The sequence below is a fragment of the Tenrec ecaudatus genome, chromosome 7 (assembly GCF_050624435.1).
Source record: "Tenrec ecaudatus isolate mTenEca1 chromosome 7, mTenEca1.hap1, whole genome shotgun sequence".
Classification (NCBI taxonomy): domain Eukaryota; kingdom Metazoa; phylum Chordata; class Mammalia; order Afrosoricida; family Tenrecidae; genus Tenrec; species Tenrec ecaudatus.
The window spans coordinates 146,684,006-146,703,191 of NC_134536.1; the positions used below are offsets into that span (position 1 = coordinate 146,684,006).

Sequence of the window (19,186 nt, forward strand, 5' to 3'; positions counted from 1 at the left end):
AATTGGGGCGAACCCCTGGCCTGCTCTGCAGCCAGGCGAGTGCAGCTGGTTTGGGAAGGGAAGTGGAGGTAGAAGTGAAGCTCCCCTTTGCAGATGGGTACTGACGACCCTCCGACCTCTCACCTCTACCCCACAGAATACCCTGTGTATGCTCCACCCCAGGGAGCTAGCTGATCCCTGCAGTAATTTCAAATGGCTTCGAAAATGGGAGGGCCACCCTGCCCGTTCCCCCAGGTGGGAAGGCCGCTGCCCTCCCACCCCTCACTGCACCAAGATGACTAAGACCTACGACCGACCCCTGCCACGAGCCACGAGTCCTGGGCTGTGGAAGCAGGAGTTCCAAGTACGTGAGGCAACAGTCAGGGAAATAAATTAATAAATACAGGGGCCTCCGAGGAGCAGGCGGCCCTCTTGAGCGCTGGTCCCTGCGAGCCACTCCAGGCCTCCACGCCGCTCGCAGCTTTTGGTGAGTGGCGAAGGAGCCACATTCCGTCCACTTGGGAGAGGCTGCGGGAACTCAGAGTCTGCGTTCCATGCGTCGCTCCACGGCTCGAAGCAGCAGCTCCGAGTATTGCTCCAGCAGGGTCTGTGTCTGCTCAGCTCCCACTGCCCCTGGGCTGCCCCCTGGGCTGGCCAGCACGGCCCCAGCCAGGGCCGCAAGCTCCTGCCGCACAGAGGAGAAGGTGTCTCTGAGGAGTTGAGTGATGCGGCTCTGCTCCACCGAGGGGGTCTTTCAGCTGGCCACCTGCAACAGGGCCCCGGGGGAGCTGGAGAAACTGGGGAGGGCTCCTCGCTCCTGAAAAGTAACAAAGTACAAAGTCCACCTTCCCCGGCCCAAGCTCTGCAAGAAAGCCCACACCCACCCGGGGCCCAGGAGCTCCAGGGCTAGTCTGAGGTGGCTTCCATCAGCCCCTCACAGACTGCCACCTGCAGGAGGGTCAATACAAAGAGCCGCTCTGGACAACAGGTGCGTGACAGCAACAGGCACCCACTGGGCTCCTCCTGAGGAAACTAGGGCAGGTGAACTCTCAGGGTGGTCCTTGGTGACTGGAGCAAGTCTAGCTCTCTGCCAGAAGTGTCCAAATAGCACTGGATCAATAGCCCTGCCTAGGCTCTCATCCACTGCCCAGGACTGGCCCACCAGCAGAGGACAGACCGTATCATGACTGTCCGGGAATCTTAGCATCTCCAGCAGCTGGCACTACAGTCCGGCCGCCTCCTGCCAGGGGACACACTTACCACATGGTAGAGCCGCATGGCCCAGCGCATGTTGTCCTGGAGCTCCGCCACAATATGTTCACACTGTTCCAGGCTCACAGCTGTGTCTGGGGGAGACAAATGGAGCTTAGTGAGGCCCCCTCCCCAGGGTCTGTGCATCCAGGAGAGGCCTCCCCACAGCCAGGCACCCTTCTCCCCTGCCCTGTCCTCTTCGCCCAACACTAAACAGAAAACAAGATCTAGAGGAGAGGGTCTGTCCAGCCCTAGGGCCAGGAGCTTTGTCTTTTGCCAATACCCTCAGTACCACTTGGTCCTCTTTAGCACTTTCGGTTCTTGGTCCTATGCTACCTCTTGCTCGGTGTATTCCCTCTCTCCTCTTTTGATACTTCCTGCACAATTTGAATTATGGTTTGGGTGAAGACTATTGAAAGAACCATGGACTTGGTAGGAGGGTCGCACCATGAGGGGTGTGAGATATGGACCAAGACAGGAGCAAACAGGACGCAACACGCCAGAGGCTGTACACACAAAAATGGAAGGGAGCCAGAGAGCGGCCAACAGAGACGGGAGAGAGAGGATGGGACAAGAGATGAGAGCTGGGGGCCGTGCACACCTGAGTCCTGGCTCAGGGCTGCCCCTGGCCTGGTGCACTCCACGGGGCTAGGAGTCTTCTCAGTGGATGGCGGCTGCACGCTCTCAGGGCCGTGGAGGAGACTGCTGACTGGCAGTTGCTGGGCACAGGGGCAGGTGGGCCCAGGCTGAGCTGGGTCCTCAATCCTAGGCTTGGGAATAACACCCTCCCCGAAGCATGCCCGCCTGTCAGGTGTACTGTGAGCCCTCCCCAGGCCTGCTGGGGAGCCAGGCCGCTCTGCCTCTCCAGGGGCCCGACGTTTGGTGACAGGTGAGAACGTGGACAGGGTAGGGCGGTCAGGCAGTGGTTTGGGGATGTCTAGAACCAGGTGGGCACGACTAGGCAGGGCCAGCTTGCTGAGTGGTGAGACTCGGACTGGAGACGGAGCTTGCAGTTCAGCAGTCAGACCCAGGTTCTCCCCGACAGAGATGCTGCAGGCTATCTTGGCCTTGGAGCTGGTGGAAGGGTTCTAGTAGGTGTGGGGCAGCGGTGGACAGCCATTTGCCTGCATCAGGGAGCCCAGGGCCTCTGGGGCCTTGGTCTCCCTGGTGAGCAATGGGCCTGGTACAGACGCCTCATTTGCAGAGGAGACAGGCAGGGCAGGGGTTAAAGAAGGCTTTCAGGGCCCAGGAGTGCTACCTGAGGAGGGTCATCCCAGGTGAGGTGTGACACCGAAAGGCCACATTAAGTTTACCCTCCTTTTCTCATGCTCTTGCACCCCGCATCCCACCTCCACCCCGAGGAATCCACCAGGCTCCTCACCCTGCGGCCCCAGGCTGTGCACAGACTGGACTTCATGGATTCCACCTACACAGCCGGCTGTGGCTGCTATCTTGGGGTCCCAGCTGCTGTCGGGGCTCAAACGGCATCGTGGCAACAGCATGGGGGCAGTCCAGGGTTGCCGGGGGAAGGCTCTGCTTCTGGGGGAGCGCCTGGGGGGTTGGCATCACTGCCTCTCGGCTGCTCACCAGACACCTGTGGTGCTTGGACGGGTCTGGACTGTAGGGCTGGGCTGGAGGCTACTGGTGATGGTTCCCTGTGGGGTGAAATGTGGATGTAGGCCTGGACAAGGTTCAGTGCTCCACCAGGCCAAGGTGGCAGGAGGGAGGGCAGGCACAGCGCCAAGACAACTGTCGCCAACCGTCATGGACATGGCAGACAGATGCCCTTAAGGGAGGCAGGGTGGGCCCTGCCGGGAGCCCTAGGCAGTCTCCATACCTGATTGGGGGGATCTGCACCTGCTGCAGGAATCGTGAAGAGATGCTCCGAGACTCTGTCCTCTCCGGCACCCGGACTGGGCCCCCTGCCAGGGGGACAGACATCAAGAATGGAGACAGTGGGCGGGCCCCAGCTTTCTACCTCCCCTGCAGGGAAGCCCAGGGTGGGATTCTGCCCTTGGACCCTCCTGTTCAGCTAGGTCATGTGGGGAGAAGGGCCATCTGCACTGGCCAAGTGCTGAGCCCTAAGTCCCACCTGGAGCTGCCCCATTGGCCAGGGTATCAAAGTGCTGTTTGAGAAACTGCTCCTGGTCCGGGGTATGGGGGCTGCCTTCCTGCAGCCTGTAGGAGCCAGTGCCTCCCTCCTCCTCTTCTTCTTCTTCCTCGCCCTCGGCTGGCTCTTCAGGGTCTGACGAGATGCCATCCACACTCAGGGGCTCCGTGCTCTCAGAGTCTGGAGGTGGGGAGCGGGGGGTAGGTATCACACTGCCCTGCCCCCATCTGCCACCAGATCCCCCCCCCCTTCACTCTACTGGCCTCACCTTCATTGGGGTGCTCAGGGCTGGAAAGAAGGCTGCTGCTGTCATCCACTGAACATGCGCTGTCCGGGCTGTGCTTCTCTGAGCCCCTGTTGCCTGGGTACACCCTCCCCAGGGCCCCGTGAGCCGGGGCCTGCACCTGGAACTCACTGTGACAAGGCATGGAGAGGAAGTGCAGTGAGTAGACAGCGGCAGGCCACAGCCTCCTTCTCAAACTCTGCCTGTGAGCAGGCCAGAGGAGGGAGGGAAGAGGAGGCAGGCTAATCCTGAGAACCCTCCCTGAACAGCCTTCAGGGAGTAAAGAGTGCAAACCACTCCATAGGAAGGGGAAACTGGGGGCTGCCTGACCCCTCGAGGCTGGCCAGGGCAAGACCCTTGCCTGGTATCCAGGGTGGGGCTGTCACTCAGCTCTGGGTAGACAGTCCGATCTTCTATGGGAGCAGACTCCAGATCTTGGGCAAAGACCCCTTCCTCATGGGACAACAATCGAATAACGTGGGAGCAGGAACAGAGTTGGGAAACCTACGGCCAAAGGGGCTTTTCATTCTGGGAACACACAAAGGCACACTACTGCAGTGGCTGACGGGAGAAGGGACCCTGGTGAGCGACTGGGCGAGGACTTATGGAGGGGAGCTAAAAGCCAGCCTGGGCCCAGCTGGAGTTCTGAGATCAGTGCCCTGGGCTGCCAACGTCCAGCCACCAGGTACCACCAAGGGTCCTCCAGGTCGCCACACCCAAGACAAAGGCCACCTTTCCCTCTCCCCACTGCCCACCCCAAGCACCATCCGCTCACACACACCCCCACCCCCACCCACCCCTGCAGCTTGGGTTACCTTGTGCACTGCAGAACAGAGCCAGACCGAGGCTGCAACTTACTCACCTGGCTAGCGTGGGAGGCCTCAGAGGCTTGCTAACCAGACTTCCCAGGACCAGAGAGGGTCTTGGCCAGAGAGTGCTGGTTGGAGTCTTCAGAGCTCAGAACTAGCGTGTCCAGCTGCCGCAGGTCCAGCATGGAGCGAACACTCAGCGCCACCCCCGGCTGAGCCCAGCGGCCCTTTCTTCTGGGTCCATGGTTGGATGCAGGAGCTGGGCCCAGGAACCCGGTCTCCTGTGTGGGGAGCGGGGCAGCAGGAACACTAACAGACACTCAGATAGCACTTACTGCATGCTCTGTATGCCCTTAACATTAGCATTCACTAACGTTAAGTATTCACTCACTTCATCCTCACAATAACCTCTTATCCACTTCTGACAGGCGAGGAAATGGAAGCACAGGTTTGTGTACCTTGGCCAAGCCCACAGTCTACGTAAGTCTGGTTCCAGAGCTCTACCCTTGCCATCACCCAATATCCTCTCACCCTGCTCTTCGCCTGTGAGCCAGGTGTCTCTAAAAGTCCCCTGCGACTGGGGACAGCCTGCACAGGGCTCCAAAGTTCTTTCACTGCACCAAGGACCAAGGCAGGGCCCAAACTGGACATTGCAACCAGTCAGCATGCCCTGAAGACACCTCACCACCACCACCCCGAAAACTGCTGCTGCTGGCCCAGGAGCTGGGGTAGAGGAGATGTGGGACTGCCTGGTCCCTGCTCTCTACACATCGGTCCGTCCGTCCAGCTGCCTATCTGTGTTGTCTGGCAAGAGCCTTCTTCCACTAACACAGTGGTTCTCAACCTGTGGGTCAAGACTCCCTTGGGGGTCGAATGACCCTTTCACAGGTGTTGCCTAAGACCATCAGAAAACATATTTCCGGTGGTCTTGGGAACCGAGACACCGCTCCTCTATCCATCTCCAGGCGAGTCCACCCACATGCAGATACACCCACATGCATGGGCCTGGCATGAAGACTGTTACCTATGCTAAACCATGCTTCAAGACACATTTCAATTATTTGTCATTAGAAATAACTATTTCACAGTCTGAGCCAACAGATCCATGCCCTGCTGTCTTGACTTCCGGGAAGAGGGTGACTAAGTAACATATACCAGAGGGACTCCACAGAAATCAGCCGAGGAGAGTAACTAAGCAGGAAATTCAACACAGCTAGATCGCAGGAGGAGCATTATAAAGATAAGTAGGCGCAGACACACAGCGTTTTGAGGAGCTGGGGGCTTTTGGCTTACCACAGTGGAGGCCAGCTAGGGTTGGATCATTTGGAGCCAGAGCAGGAGCTTAATCTCAACACATCACAGCTTGCCTACACCAAGGGCAGGGATTAAACCCTTGCAGCCGCACAGGCAGGGATCAGGGCTCAGCTGCATTGTTACTCTTGTTTCCCTCTCTTCTCTCTAACCCCCCCTGTCTCAGCAGTCTTAGTTGTTTGTTTATTTTTTTCTCCTCTTTGTCTCTTCCCTGTTCTCTCACACACCACTGCTGATGTCCAAACCACTCGCCTCAGCCTAGGGCATCTCCGCCTGCGCCCCACCCAGTTAGGTGAGCTCCGCCCTGTGCAGCGTAGCCCGAGGATTGGGAAATCCCAGCCAACCTCCACCAGGAGATATCCCGCCCAACTTCTAACTGGAGAATTCCTGACTGTGAGGCTGGGGGAGCTCCTATTTTTCCTCTGTTGTCCCAAGTGACTGAGGGAACTTCCTCCCATTTCAAGATGCTGCAGGAACCTCTGCCCAACCTCCACAGTGATCTACCTAGCCAGAACAATTCCGCCCACCATTCTCCGTAGTCTACACCAAAGCAGGCAACAGACCATCGTTCAGGGGCACTCCCCTGAGAGATAAGCCACAGGAGGATAAAGCGGTAGGCTAATTCCATAGGGAAATTAGCTGTAGGCAGTTCAAGGCAGCATTCCTACAAGTCTCCCAGAGGAAGCCAGTGCTCTTAGACAACCTGGAAAATGACACCTGGCTCAGCTTAAACAAAGCAACGCAAACACCAATCAGTCCTAAGGACCTCATAGACACAAAAACAGGACAAAAAAGGCAATGGCAGAAGACATCCTGAACATAAGGACATGCATAGAAGAAGCAGACAATGAGCTGCCGCACAGAAAGAAATTTCCAAATGCTGCTTGGAGTCAATATGAGGGATATGAGGGAAACAATACAGAAAAAGGATGAAATGAAACAGGAGATAAAGTCCATACAACAAAGGGAAGCACAAGAGCTTAGGGAGGAGATAACAAAAAGCAATAGTAGACTAACAGACCTGAGAATGGACTGGGGGAAACAAAGAACTACATCAGTGACTTGGAGGACAGCCAAGCAGAGTTTAACAAATGCAAACAAAAATCTAATAAGATCATCACAGAAGCGGAAGAAAACCTAAGAGCTATGTCTGATGCTATGAAGCAGAACAACATTAGAATTATTGGCTTACGAGAGGAAGGTACAACAAAGAAGTCATCAGCAACCACAATGAGAGAATTCTTGGATGAAAACTTCCCCAGCTTAATGAATAAAAATCAGGCAACCATTTAGGAGTCTGAAAGAACACCACCTAGACTAAATCACAAGAACTCACCAAGGCACATAATAGTTGAACTATCCAACTTAGAGAAAAAGGAGAAAATCATGAGGGCAGCTAGGGAAAAACAAGCAATCACATATTAATGTTCCCAAATAAGAATATGCTCAGACCTATCAGCAGAAACTATAAAGAGGTGAGAGTGGAGTAACGTAGTCCAAAAATTGAAGGAAAACAATGAAAACCCAAGAACACTCTACTCAGCCAAATTATCAATCAAGATAGATGGACAAGTAAGAGTCTTCTCAGACAAGGAAAAACTCAAAGAATAAGTTATAAGAAACCCAGCCCTACAAAAGATCCTTGCCAACCCAGTATGGGCAGAAGAACAGCACTCACCAAGCATAAATAAGAGACCGCCACATAGAATAACCTCACCCAGAGGTCAACAAAGAGAAAATAGACCCCAAGATAGCATTGGCTTAAGGATGGAAAGAAGTCAAGAATGATACACACACACAAACATGCACAACACACTAATGAGAATTGAAAGTAGGCAAACACCCAACATAAAAGGTGTAAGATGACATCACAGAGTCCATAGATGGAGATAATAACCACGAATATCAGTGTCCTGAATTCAGGCATTAAAAGACTGAGGCTAGCAGACTGGCTTCGAAAACACAACGCACCAACCTGCTTCCTGCAGGAGACACATCTCAAAGCTACAGACAAAAATAGGCTGAGGCTCAAAGGCTGGAGAAAGGCATACCAAGCAAAGAGGAATTCATTTAAAAGCAAGGGTTGCAATCCTAATCTCAGATAAAATTGACCTCAAATTGCAAGCCATAAAAAGAGATAAGGAAGGAAACTATATAATGCTCAAAGGAATGGTATACTAAGAACCTCTAAGCAGTCTAAAGATATATTCCCCAAATGAGAGACCTGATGAATATGTCTACCAAACACTCCAAAAGTTGGAAAAAGAAATCACAGCCTCAACAATTGTAGTGGGGGACTTCAATGCACCTCACTGAGAAAGACAGATCACAGGGAAAGAAACTCAACAAGGAGGCTAGAGATGTAAACGTTACAATTAGACTATTTGACCTGATAGACATTTACAGAGCTATTCATCCAAATACAAAAAAATCACATGGCTTTCAAGCCCACATGGCAGAGACCACATGCTGGGACATCAGGCGAATCTACATAAATTTAAACACATTGATATCCTTACAGACCTCTCTCTCTCTCTGAACACTGTGCCATAGGGCTGAAAAGGAACAAAAGGAAGACAAAGAAAACAAGAGAAAACAATTGGAGGATCAATAACTCTCTACTGCAAAAAGAGTGCATACTGGCACAGATCAAAGATGAAATTGGGAAATTTCTAGAAACCAATGAGAATGAGAACACAATGTACCGAAACTTACAGGACAGAGCAAAGGCAGTTATCAGAGGAAGTTTCATAGCAATACATGCACACATGAAAGAGGTAGAGACTCATGATTGATATGCAGGCCAAAAAATTCACAACTAGACCACAGTCAGCAGGACAATCCCACTAATAGGAAAAGAAAAGAAATAATAAAAATTAGGGCTGAGATTCAAGAGTGAGAAAATAATAAAATTATGGAAATATTTAAAGCTGCTAAAAGTTGGTTCTTTGACAGGATAAACAGAATCAACAGACAGCTGGCAAACCTAACCAAAGAAAGGAAGGAACAAATTTCAACAGCAGGAATGAGGGATGAAAGAGAGGACATTACAACAGACCCTAATGAAATCAAACAGATAATTACACAGTACTAGGAAGGATTGTACGCCAATGAACTCAACAACTTGGAAGACATGGACACATTCTTGGAAAAACAATCCCTCCCTAGACTATCCCCAAAAGACGTCGAGAACCTCAACAGACCCATAGCAATAGGATAACTAGAACAGGTTATCAAGGGATTACCAACAAAAAAAATCCCGTGGACCAGATGGATTCACTGGAGAATTCTACCAAGCACTTAGGGAAGTACTAAGACCAATCCTACACAAACTCTTCAGGAACATAGAAGAAGACGGCAAACTCCCGAACTCCTTCTACGAAGCTAGTACACCTCTGCACAAATAATTCACCATGACCACGTGGGATTCTTACCAGGGATGCAGGGATAGTTCAACATACGAAAGATCACTAGTACCATTCGCCACATTGACATGAAAAACTAAGACCCACATGATAATATCGATAGATGCAGAAAAAGCATTCGACAATATCTAACAACAATTCCTGTTTAAGACACTTGAGACGATAGGAACAGAAGGAAACTTCCTCAAGATAATACAAGCTATACATGAAAAAAAAACAACAGCCAACATGGTAGTCAATGGAGAAAAGATGCACACAATCTCACTGAAAAGGGGGACCAGACAAGGATGCCCTTTGTCCCCTCTCTTATTTAACATTGTACTGGAGGTTATGGCTAACAGCATAAGGCAAAGAAAAGACATCAAAGGTATTCGTCTGGGGAAGGAAGAGGTGAAACTATCGTTATTTGCAGATGATTGATTTTATATATGGAAAGTCCCAAAAGCTCCACAATGGGAGTACTGGAAGCAACAGAGGAGTTTGGCAGAGTGGCAGGATACAAGATCAACAAACAGAAGTCCATCGGACTGTTATACACATCGGATAAGACCACAGAAGAGGAGATCAAAAAGGTGGTACCCTTCACAATAGCCAAGCACAAGTTCAAATATCTAGGGATATACCTGACTGAAAAAACAAAAGAGCTATATAAGGAAAATTACAAAACGCTATTACAAGAAATCCAGAGTGAGCTCAACAAATGGAAGAATATCCCATGCTCGTGGATTCGAAGACTCATTTTAGTAAAGATGTCAGTTCTGCCCGAGGCAATATATAAGTTTAATGCAATCCCGATACAATTACCCTCATCTTTCTTCAAAGAAATGGAAAAACTGATTACCAACTTCATATGGAGAGGAAAGAAGCCCAGAATTAGCAGAGACTCCTCAAGAAGGACACAGTGAGAGAGCTTGCTTTACTTGACTTTAGCACATACTATACAGCTACAGTTGTCAAAACCGCATGGTATTGGTGTGACAGATACTCAGACCAATGGAAAAGAACTGAAACCACAGAAATAAAATCATCAGCATACAGAAAACTGATCTTTGATAAGGGCCAAAAAATGTCCAGTGGGAAGCAGATGCCGCTTCAACAAGTGGTGCTGGAAAAATGTGATATCTACCTACAGGAAATGAAGCAAGACCCTTATCTCACTCCATGAACAAGAATAAACTCAAGGTGGATGACAGACCTTGAGGTAAAACCCCACACTATCAGGGCCATCAATGAGGGAATTGGGACTAACTTGAGTTCTTTGGCACAGGGAATACAGAGGCTATCAGAAATAGGGAAGGACACAAACACAGAGAAGGCACAAATTGACAAGTGGGATATACTGAAGATAAAACACCTGTGTATATTGAAAGAATTCACCAAGAGAGTCCATGGACTGGGAAAACATCTGTAGCAATGACACATCAGACAAAGGTCTTATTACTAAAATCTACAATACTCTGCTAGCTTCCAAAAAGAAAACAAATTTAATTTCCCGCAGAGGTGGGCAAAGGACCTGAACAGAAGTTTCAAAGAGTCTGAAAACCGAATGGCCAATAAACATATAAGAAACTGTTCCTTATCTTTAGCCATAAGAGAAATGCAAATTAAAACAACAATGAGGTATTACCTAACACTCTCAAAGGTAGCCCAATTCAAAAAATCAGAAAGCAAGAAGTGTTGGAGGGGCTGTGGGGAGACAGGAACTCTCATCCACTGCTGGTGGACCTGTAGGTATGTACAACCACTATGGAAATCAATGTGGTGATACCAAAAACAAATGGAAATTGAGCTACCAAATGACCCAGCAATCCCACTACTGGGCATATAACCAGAAGGAGCAAGAAACAAACCATGGCCAGACATCTGTGCTCCAATGTTCATCGCGGCACAGTTCACAATTGCAAGGAGTTGGAAACAAACCAAATTTCCAACTGATGAGTGGATTATAACACTGGTGCATACATACAATGGAGTACTACGCATCAGTAAAAAGCAGTGATGAACATATGAAGCCCATCGCCACATGGGAAGAAGTGGAGGAAATCATGCTAAGGGAAGTAAGCCAAGCACAAAAGGACAAGTACAACATGAGTCCGAGGTAAGCTTAAAAAAATGCAAAAGGGGCATGGGAAAAAGCTATTGTATACAAACATTCCTGGAGTTGAAGACCAGGTAGTATGGTAGTGACCAGACCAAATTCAGGGATATATATGGTAGCCAAATAAAAAGGAAGGGGGGAAAGGATAAAAATAAAAAAGAAATGGGTAGTTGGGGCCCAGGGCACTAACCCACCCAAGGGGAGGGTATTGTTTATATCTCCACAGGGAAAGAGGGACCAGATTTCAACCCGGTGCTCCAAGATGTAAATGCAACATGCCGGTATGGAGTAGGGAACCAGTGGAGAGGTCTGAGGGTCCGGCCCCAATCTCAACTATGTGGACAGCCGCCCCCCAGCCCCCCTGTGAAGAATCTATTTCAGAGGACAGCACTGAATCTACAGCTCAGGGAGAGGGGCATGTCTGATCAAAGCACATGGGAGCAAATGATGGGGGAGGAAGAGAGAGTGGAGCACATCCTGGCCCACCAAGCCTTGAGGACGATATTCCCGCTCAGAGCAGCCAATCCACAGAGAAGACCATATGGCCGACCCCACCACGAGACATGGCATCCCTCACTGACCCATAACCCTACAGGGGACAACAGTGGAGATAACAGTGTGGGAATTAAACCCGATCTGATCCCACCACATGGAGGCCAAACACTAAGGGTGTGGGAACAGAACAGCAAGGAGAACAGAGCAACGAAGTCCCCAGGGAATACCAAAACTAGCCTTTGGGGCCAGGGCTTGGCATCCCATTAGACTCGACCGGAAAACACTCCTAAAAGCCAACAAACAGTCCTTGAACGAACTACAAGCTTTTCTTTTTTGCTTGTTGTTGTTTTGTGTTTTGTTTTGTCATTGGCTTTTTGTTGTTGTTTTGTTGCTTGGTTTTGCTCTGTCTTTTTTGTGTGTGTGCCTCTTATTATCTCCGCAAGTCTGTCTAAATAAGACAGGCTGGATGAACAATCTGGAGGAGAAAACAACCAGACCGACAGTTCTGGGGGGACATGGGAGAGGGGGAGGTGGGGGGAAAGGTAGTGGTGTTAACAAACCCAGAGACCAGGGAACAAGTGATCCAAATCGGTGGTGACGAGGGTGTAAGAGGCCTTGTAGGGTTTGATCAAGGGTAATGTAACCAGAGGAATTACTGAAACCCAAATAAAGGCTGAGCATGACAGTGGGACAAGAGGAAAGTCAAAGGAAATAGAGGAAAGAGCTTGGGAGCAAAGGGCATTTATAGAGGTCTAAATAAAGGCATGTACATATGTAAATATATTTATATATGAGGATGGAAAAACAGATATAGGTGCATATATTTATAGGTTTAGTATTAAGGTAGCAGATGGACACTGGGCCTCCACTCAAGTACTCCCTCAATGCAAGAATACTTTGTTCTATTAAACTGGCATTCCATGATGCTCACCTTCCCAACACGATTGCTGAACACAAAATGTGTGATCATGAGGTGCCGAAGGGATCAAATATCAGGCATCAAAGAACAAAAAATTCTACCATTGTGTGCTCACCTTCCCGATATAATCACTGAAGAAAAATGGGTGCATAAGCAAATGTGGTGAAAAATGCTGATGCTGCCCCACTATCAAGAGATATAGCACCTGGATTTTTAAAGGCTTGAAGGTACACAAGCAGACGTCTAGCTCAGAAGCAACAAAGCCCACATGGAAGAAGCACACCAGCCTGTGTGATCACAAAGTGTCAAAGGGATGAGGTATCATGCATCAAAGAACCAAAAACCATATCATTGTGAACGAGGGGGAATGTGAAGTGGGAACCCAAAGCCCATCTGTAGGTAACTGGACATCCCCTTACAGAAGGGTCTCGGGGAAGAGACGAGGCAGTCAGGGCTGTGTAGCAACAATGAAATACACAACTTTCCTCTAGTTCCTAAATGCTTCCTCCCCACCCACTATCATGATCCCAATTCTACCTTACAAATCTGGCTAGACCAGAGGATGTACAGATAGGAACTGGAAACACAGGGAATCCAGGACGGATGATCCCTGCAGGACCAGCGGTGAGAGTGGAAATACCGAGAGGGTGGAGGGAGGGTGGTGTAGAAAAGGGGAACTGATTACAACGATCTACACATAGCCTCCTCCCTGGGGGATGGACAACAGAAAATTGGGTAAAGGGAGACGTCAGACAGTGTAAGATATGACAAATGAATAATTTTAAATTTTCAAGGGTTCATGAGGGAAGGGAGGGGGGGGAAGGAGGGGGAAAAATGAGGAGCTGGTGCCAGGGGCTTAAGTAGAGAGCAAATGTTTTGAGAGTGATGAGGGTAACGAATGTACAAATGTGCTTTATACAATTGATGTACGTATGGACTGTGATATTAGTATGAGCCCCAAATAAAATGATTTCAAAAAATATTTCACAGTATATAATTACATGTTGTTTTGTGAAGAATCACTGCGCTTTAAGTATGTTCAATTTGTAGCAATAAATACATCCTGCATATCAGATATTTACATGATGATTCATAACAGTAGCAAAACTACAGTGATGAAGTAGCAATGAAAATATCTTTCTGGTTGGGGTTCCCACCACATGAGGAACTGTGTGTAAAGGTCTCGGCATGAGGAAAGTGGAGAGCTACTGCTCTAACAAATGCTCGGGGTCCTGAGCTGGCCTCCTCAGGGCGCGCTCTCTGGATTGCTGCTCTTGGGACCTTCAATTTCCCGATTTCAGTTCTGTTTGGCCCGTGACATCCCCCTTCCAGTCCCAACCTCACCCTGGTCCTCTGACCTCGTGGAGCCCACGCAGGAAGTACCCGAGCTTCCCTGGGCCCTCACTAGGATCCGTAGTTGCTTTACCTCCTTCCACCCCAAGGCCCTCCCTTGGCCTTTAGGATGGTGACTTACCCGACTCATCTCCCAGTGGGACAGGCTTCATGGCAGGGCTGAACTAGGGACCGAGGCTAGACAAAAACAATCAGTCAAAGGGTGTGGCTCCTGCCCACCCATGCGCAGAGCCCCGCCCCCCACAGCACTGCCACAACCCCACAGTTCCAGGCAGCCCACATGTCGCTGCTCCATACGCAGAGGCCACCTGACTCCTTCAGACCTGAGCCCCACAGACCTGGTTCCTTCCTGATGCTCTTGACTGGAACAGGCAGAGCAGGGAGTTCTTCTTCTTCCGGCCCCTCCTCTACTCCCTCCTTGTCACTGTCTGACGAGAGAGCTGCTCCAGCAGAGAACACTAGGGGGACTTTGTGCCTGAGTCTGAGACAAGGAAGGGCAGAGGGAAAGGAGGCTGAGTCTGGGAAGAGGGCACCAGGTGGACTTCATGTGAGAAGATAGGTCTTGGGAGGAAGAAGTGGCTGGCTGACAGATCCTGGGCCCAGGAGGGCGGGCCAGAAAGACTGCAGCACACCATCTGGGCCCAGCTCCTCTTATTACCAGCTGGGCCCAGAAGCCCTTTGGGGTGATGATGGCCCTTGCTGCTTGATCCTTCGCTGATGCTTGCGCAGCTCAGCCAGTTGCTTCCGCATGCTGATGGTCATCTCTGAGCTCAGGCGCCACACAAATATACAGCTGGGACAGAAGCACAGAGTTGGGTCAGGGAGGGGAGGACAGCCTTTGGGAAGGGCAGTGTCATCAGTCCCTTCTCCCTGGGCAGCCGTCTACTGCCAGGTGCGGTTCAGCCCACAAGTATCCCTGTGCAGTCCCACATCCCAGAGACCACGGCCACCAAGCCCTGAGATGGAAGAGAGGAATAAGGCAGGAGACGTCCAGGGCCCAGACGAGACTCCATCCCCCAGGGAAGCTGCATCCGCTCACCTGTCCCCAGACACGGAGATGAGATGTTTGCAGTCATTACTGAATTTCATTCCAGTGACAATCTCTGGAAAGGAGCACAGAGCAGGGCCAGTGAGCCACCTTGAATTCTCACCCCAGGCTCAGCCAGCATCAGAGGCAGGTCTGCTCGTGAGCAGGGCCCATGCAGCTCTGCTGAGTCCCAAAAGAGGCCAAGTATCAGAGGTGGAGCACGGAGACTACACTCACCTGAGTACCCAAACATGGTGGCCACACACTCGCCTGAGGAGAAGTCAAAAATGGAGAGATTCTTGTCAGAACAGCTGGTGGCAATGTAGATCCCGGAGGGGTCTGTCTGCACCTGAGGAGAAAGCCACAGAGCTGGACAAGGACAGGCAGCCCTGGTCCTCTCTCTGTAGCCAGCACCCCTTTCTCCCAGGCCTGTGACCTCGTGTCCATCCCTCAGGGTCCGGACCTTGATGAGGGTGCCGTCCTCGCCCTGAGACCCTTTAAACAGCTTCTTCTGCTTCCCACTGCTGATGTTGAAGATGCTGAGGGAGAAGGTCTGCATTGTGCACCCAGGGGTGGCAGAAACACAGCCCTCCCTCCCAGCCCCACGTCCTTGGAGGGGAGCCACCGCCAACACCCAGGGAGCCACAACCTCCTGGGAATGGTAAGATTCTAAAGTGATATAAAATCCTAGGAAAAATGACAAAACGGGAACGTAATGTCTGGAGGCAGCCCCCCAGGGCATGAGGGAAGAAGGGGCACCCACGGAATATTTCGGTCCTGGCATCCAATGGCCGTGTACTTCCAGCTGGGCTCTACGTCCATGTCATAAAGGGTCGTCTTCCGAACCACGTGATGTGTCCGTGTAAACTGTACTCCATCTCCAGACTGCAGGGGGGACAGGTGGACAGACTCGAGAGCCCTGCTTTCATCTCCGTCACCTCCCCACCACCGACCTTGGGAAGCCCAGTGCCGTACCTTCTGTGCAGTGCGGAAGTAGATGCTCTTGTCTGCTCCACAACTGATCTTGCGGACTTGCCCATCGCTGGCTGTGAAGGAGGGGGCCCAGCTGTTTCCACGCTCTCAGCACAGGGGCTGCCGTTCCTTTGCCCTCCCCACCCACCCACCCACACAGTTCCGCTCTCACAGCTACTTTTCACCAGGACAGCCAACAAACAATGCCAGATGTGTCTTTCTGCCCTTAGCCCAGCCTGTCGGCTCAGCATGCCCTGGGCTGGGAGTCCATCACCTGTCGCCCCTATCCAGGCCAGCCTTCCCTTCTCATGGGGGTGGCAGGCAGGTGGCAGGGGTGGTAGGTGGCAGAGTGTGTCTAAGTGCTCTGCCCACACCTGCGAACTTGACAGCAGTGATGGAGGAGGAGTGCTCATCCAGCGTCTGCTGCAGGCTATACTCCCGCCCTGCGTCCAGCACATGGATCAGCCGGTCCCGGCTCAATGATGCCAGCAGCTTCATACCTGGGATGGGATGAACTCCGTCAGCTGATGAGTGCCCAGCACCCAGAGAAACTGAGCCCCACATCCTTAAGCCACATGAGCCATGGAGTCGGGCAGAGTTGAGATGCAGTCCTCCCCAAAGCCTTCAGAGACAACAAATGATCAAGAAGGATCACTAACTTTTTGGTAGCCAAAACAATGATCATCCCCATAGTCAAGAGGCAGGACAAGTATCAGTGGCTCTGGCCAGACTGGAGGGGCTCACTCAAGGTCATTCTAGGCCAGGGTCAGGTACCTGTGTCTGGCTTCGAGTACTCCAGGCACAGGATCTCTGACTCGTGGGCCTCTACCTTCAGCATTTCACTCAGGGACTGCAATTCGTGGACCCTGCAAAATGAGAAGAGAGGAGAGGCCGTTCAGTGCCAGGCAGCGGGGGAAAGAATCATCACCCGCCCCCTTCCACCTTTTCCTCTCCATCAAGAGCTGTTTTACTTTACCTTTTGGGTTGAACCTTTAGACTTAGAAAAATGAGTCAAGATATGTCACATTCAACTCTCTCACCTGGTCTCCCTTCGTATTAATGTTTTAGGTAATACAGTACACAGTGATAAGGACCACGGAGGTCACACTGGTACAACACTATTAGACTTTATTTAAATGTCACCAGCGGGGGTTGCTCTGAGCTGGAATCAACCCAATGCCAATGAGTTTGTTTGTTTATCCAGGATCCTAGGAGCCCCCACGGCACACGAGTGTCATCTGTCCCAGTCTGGAACGGCTTTCAGTCTTTGTTGTCTTTACTACCCTGACACCTGGGAGAGTGTGATAAGTTACTCTGGCTGGTGTACCTCAAATGGAGGTTCCCTGATGTTTCCTCATGACTATCCTAAGTTCCTTATACATTTAGGTCAAGAATACCAGACACAATGCTAGGAGGAGGCTGCATGGAAAAACAGAACTAAAAGAAACTTTCAATCAACGTTTGTTGTTCCACATTTTTCTGGGTCTTTGAACTGATATGAGCCAATTGAGTTGTGGGCTGATGAACTGAATGTGAAATTGACCTGTTTTCAAAAAGATTGAATGATCTGGAAGGCTAAATGGAATGGGGAAACGTGTGGTTTAAGTCCTTGAAAAGTGATATGGGGACCTTCCAGGAACCTGCTTCATGACGCCAATTTGCTTCCAACACTGTGGATAGTGACACACATTCAGTGAAGCAAGTGCTTGGCTGCCAATTTTGAACCGGCTCTATTATTGCCTACTCAGCCTATCCAGACATTTCCTTGCAAACTGGCATAATTTTTTTAGCCAAATAAGTTTCTAATGGCTTATTTTTTCAATTTACACAAACCACATTATTTAATAACAAATTTTTTTTAATCTCCACAAATGAAAAGGTGGTTATAAAGTATAAACACCAGGGTTATTGGGTAAAAGGGACTGCAGGACACAGGGTACTAGGAACTTCAGAAGCCTAGGGATTTGGGTGGAAACACTGATTGAGGCACACTAAGACACCGCTTGACGTGGAATAGCCCTCATGCGGACCTACGGAGTGTGATATCTAGGCAGTAAGCCCTCCTACTCAGTCACAATCACCGACTCATCAGAACTGTTTTAGAGTCAGGGGAGACTGCATATAAAGTCCCCAGAAAGGATCATTGTCCAGGCTTTTGTCTGAACGCATCAATATATTAAAGATACTTGCTTCTGTTTGCATCACTTTTATCCCTATCATTCTTCTCATGCAGCCAAAACTCAGTCACAGGCGGATGGCAACTACAGTAACCAGACTGTTCTGTCTGACTTCTACGTTAGGACACATATACCATCTGAATAAACCCTTTGATTCTGTGTCCCTCTCCTTCCCATAGACAAAACTGCAGCCAGCACCAGACCTTAAACCTGCAGAATAAGAGTTTGTCAAAAGTCTAGAAAGAGCAGTCAATAACCTGGAAACCTAGCCTGCAGAAGAGAAGACACAGAATCAAAAGCTACCACTGAAAAAACAAAAAAAAGCTCCAGGTGGGTGTCATTCAGACAACCGATTCCAATGAAAACACTTGAGCTTCTCACAGTGTAAAATTGATTTTACTTCCGTACTATTGTAATTCAAACAGTTTCCCCTATCTCACCTCCAAATGTAACTCCAGCAGATTCAACTATATTAAAGAAGAGGCAATTATTCTGGTGTTTCCCCTGCACCGATTATGGAGCCTCAAACAGTTTTACTATTCTCAGCTGATGCCTTAGATTTTCAAGTACTGGAATGTGAAGGAAATAATAAAATGCCGCGTTACACAGGCTGCCTTCAGTGTTGCCTTACCCACATTTACGTTTTTCATTTCTAGAGTGCCTCAACATGGGGTTTTTTGGGGGTCAAAAACCATTATCATTTCCATCATCAGTTGTTGATGGGAAATTTTACATCCTGCAGGTTCCGGTATACAATAATTACATTAAACAATGGAGCTTTTTGTACCTTCCTGTTTTTCACAACAGGTTATGCTCACAGATATTGTTAGCTTATCATGCCAAATGTCCAAGATGGACAGGGCAGAATGATTCATGCATTGGTTACTTTAGCTTTGCAAGTTCTCGAGTATCTTGATTTTGAAATTCTGTATAGTAGGATGATGCCTTAGCCAGTTAAATGCTACTGTTTCCAAGCC

The 19,186-nt window shown here is 49.9% G+C and overlaps 1 protein-coding gene across 1 annotated transcript; it reads right to left on the reverse strand.

Moving 5' to 3' along the window:
* Positions 1-517: 517 nt before the first annotated feature.
* On the reverse strand, positions 518-17,681 carry LOC142452541 (mitogen-activated protein kinase-binding protein 1-like). Its single transcript, XM_075553815.1, is given in 21 exon segments — positions 518-745; positions 1,240-1,325; positions 1,832-2,428; positions 2,612-2,740; positions 2,743-2,885; positions 3,068-3,152; positions 3,323-3,520; positions 3,609-3,754; positions 3,979-4,151; positions 4,486-4,718; positions 14,154-14,210; positions 14,372-14,508; positions 14,692-14,826; positions 15,073-15,136; positions 15,298-15,409; positions 15,524-15,599; positions 15,824-15,945; positions 16,036-16,106; positions 16,407-16,532; positions 16,807-16,898; positions 17,662-17,681. Coding segments are annotated over 21 exon segments (3,030 nt in total).
* Between the last annotated feature and the right edge of the window lie 1,505 nt (positions 17,682-19,186).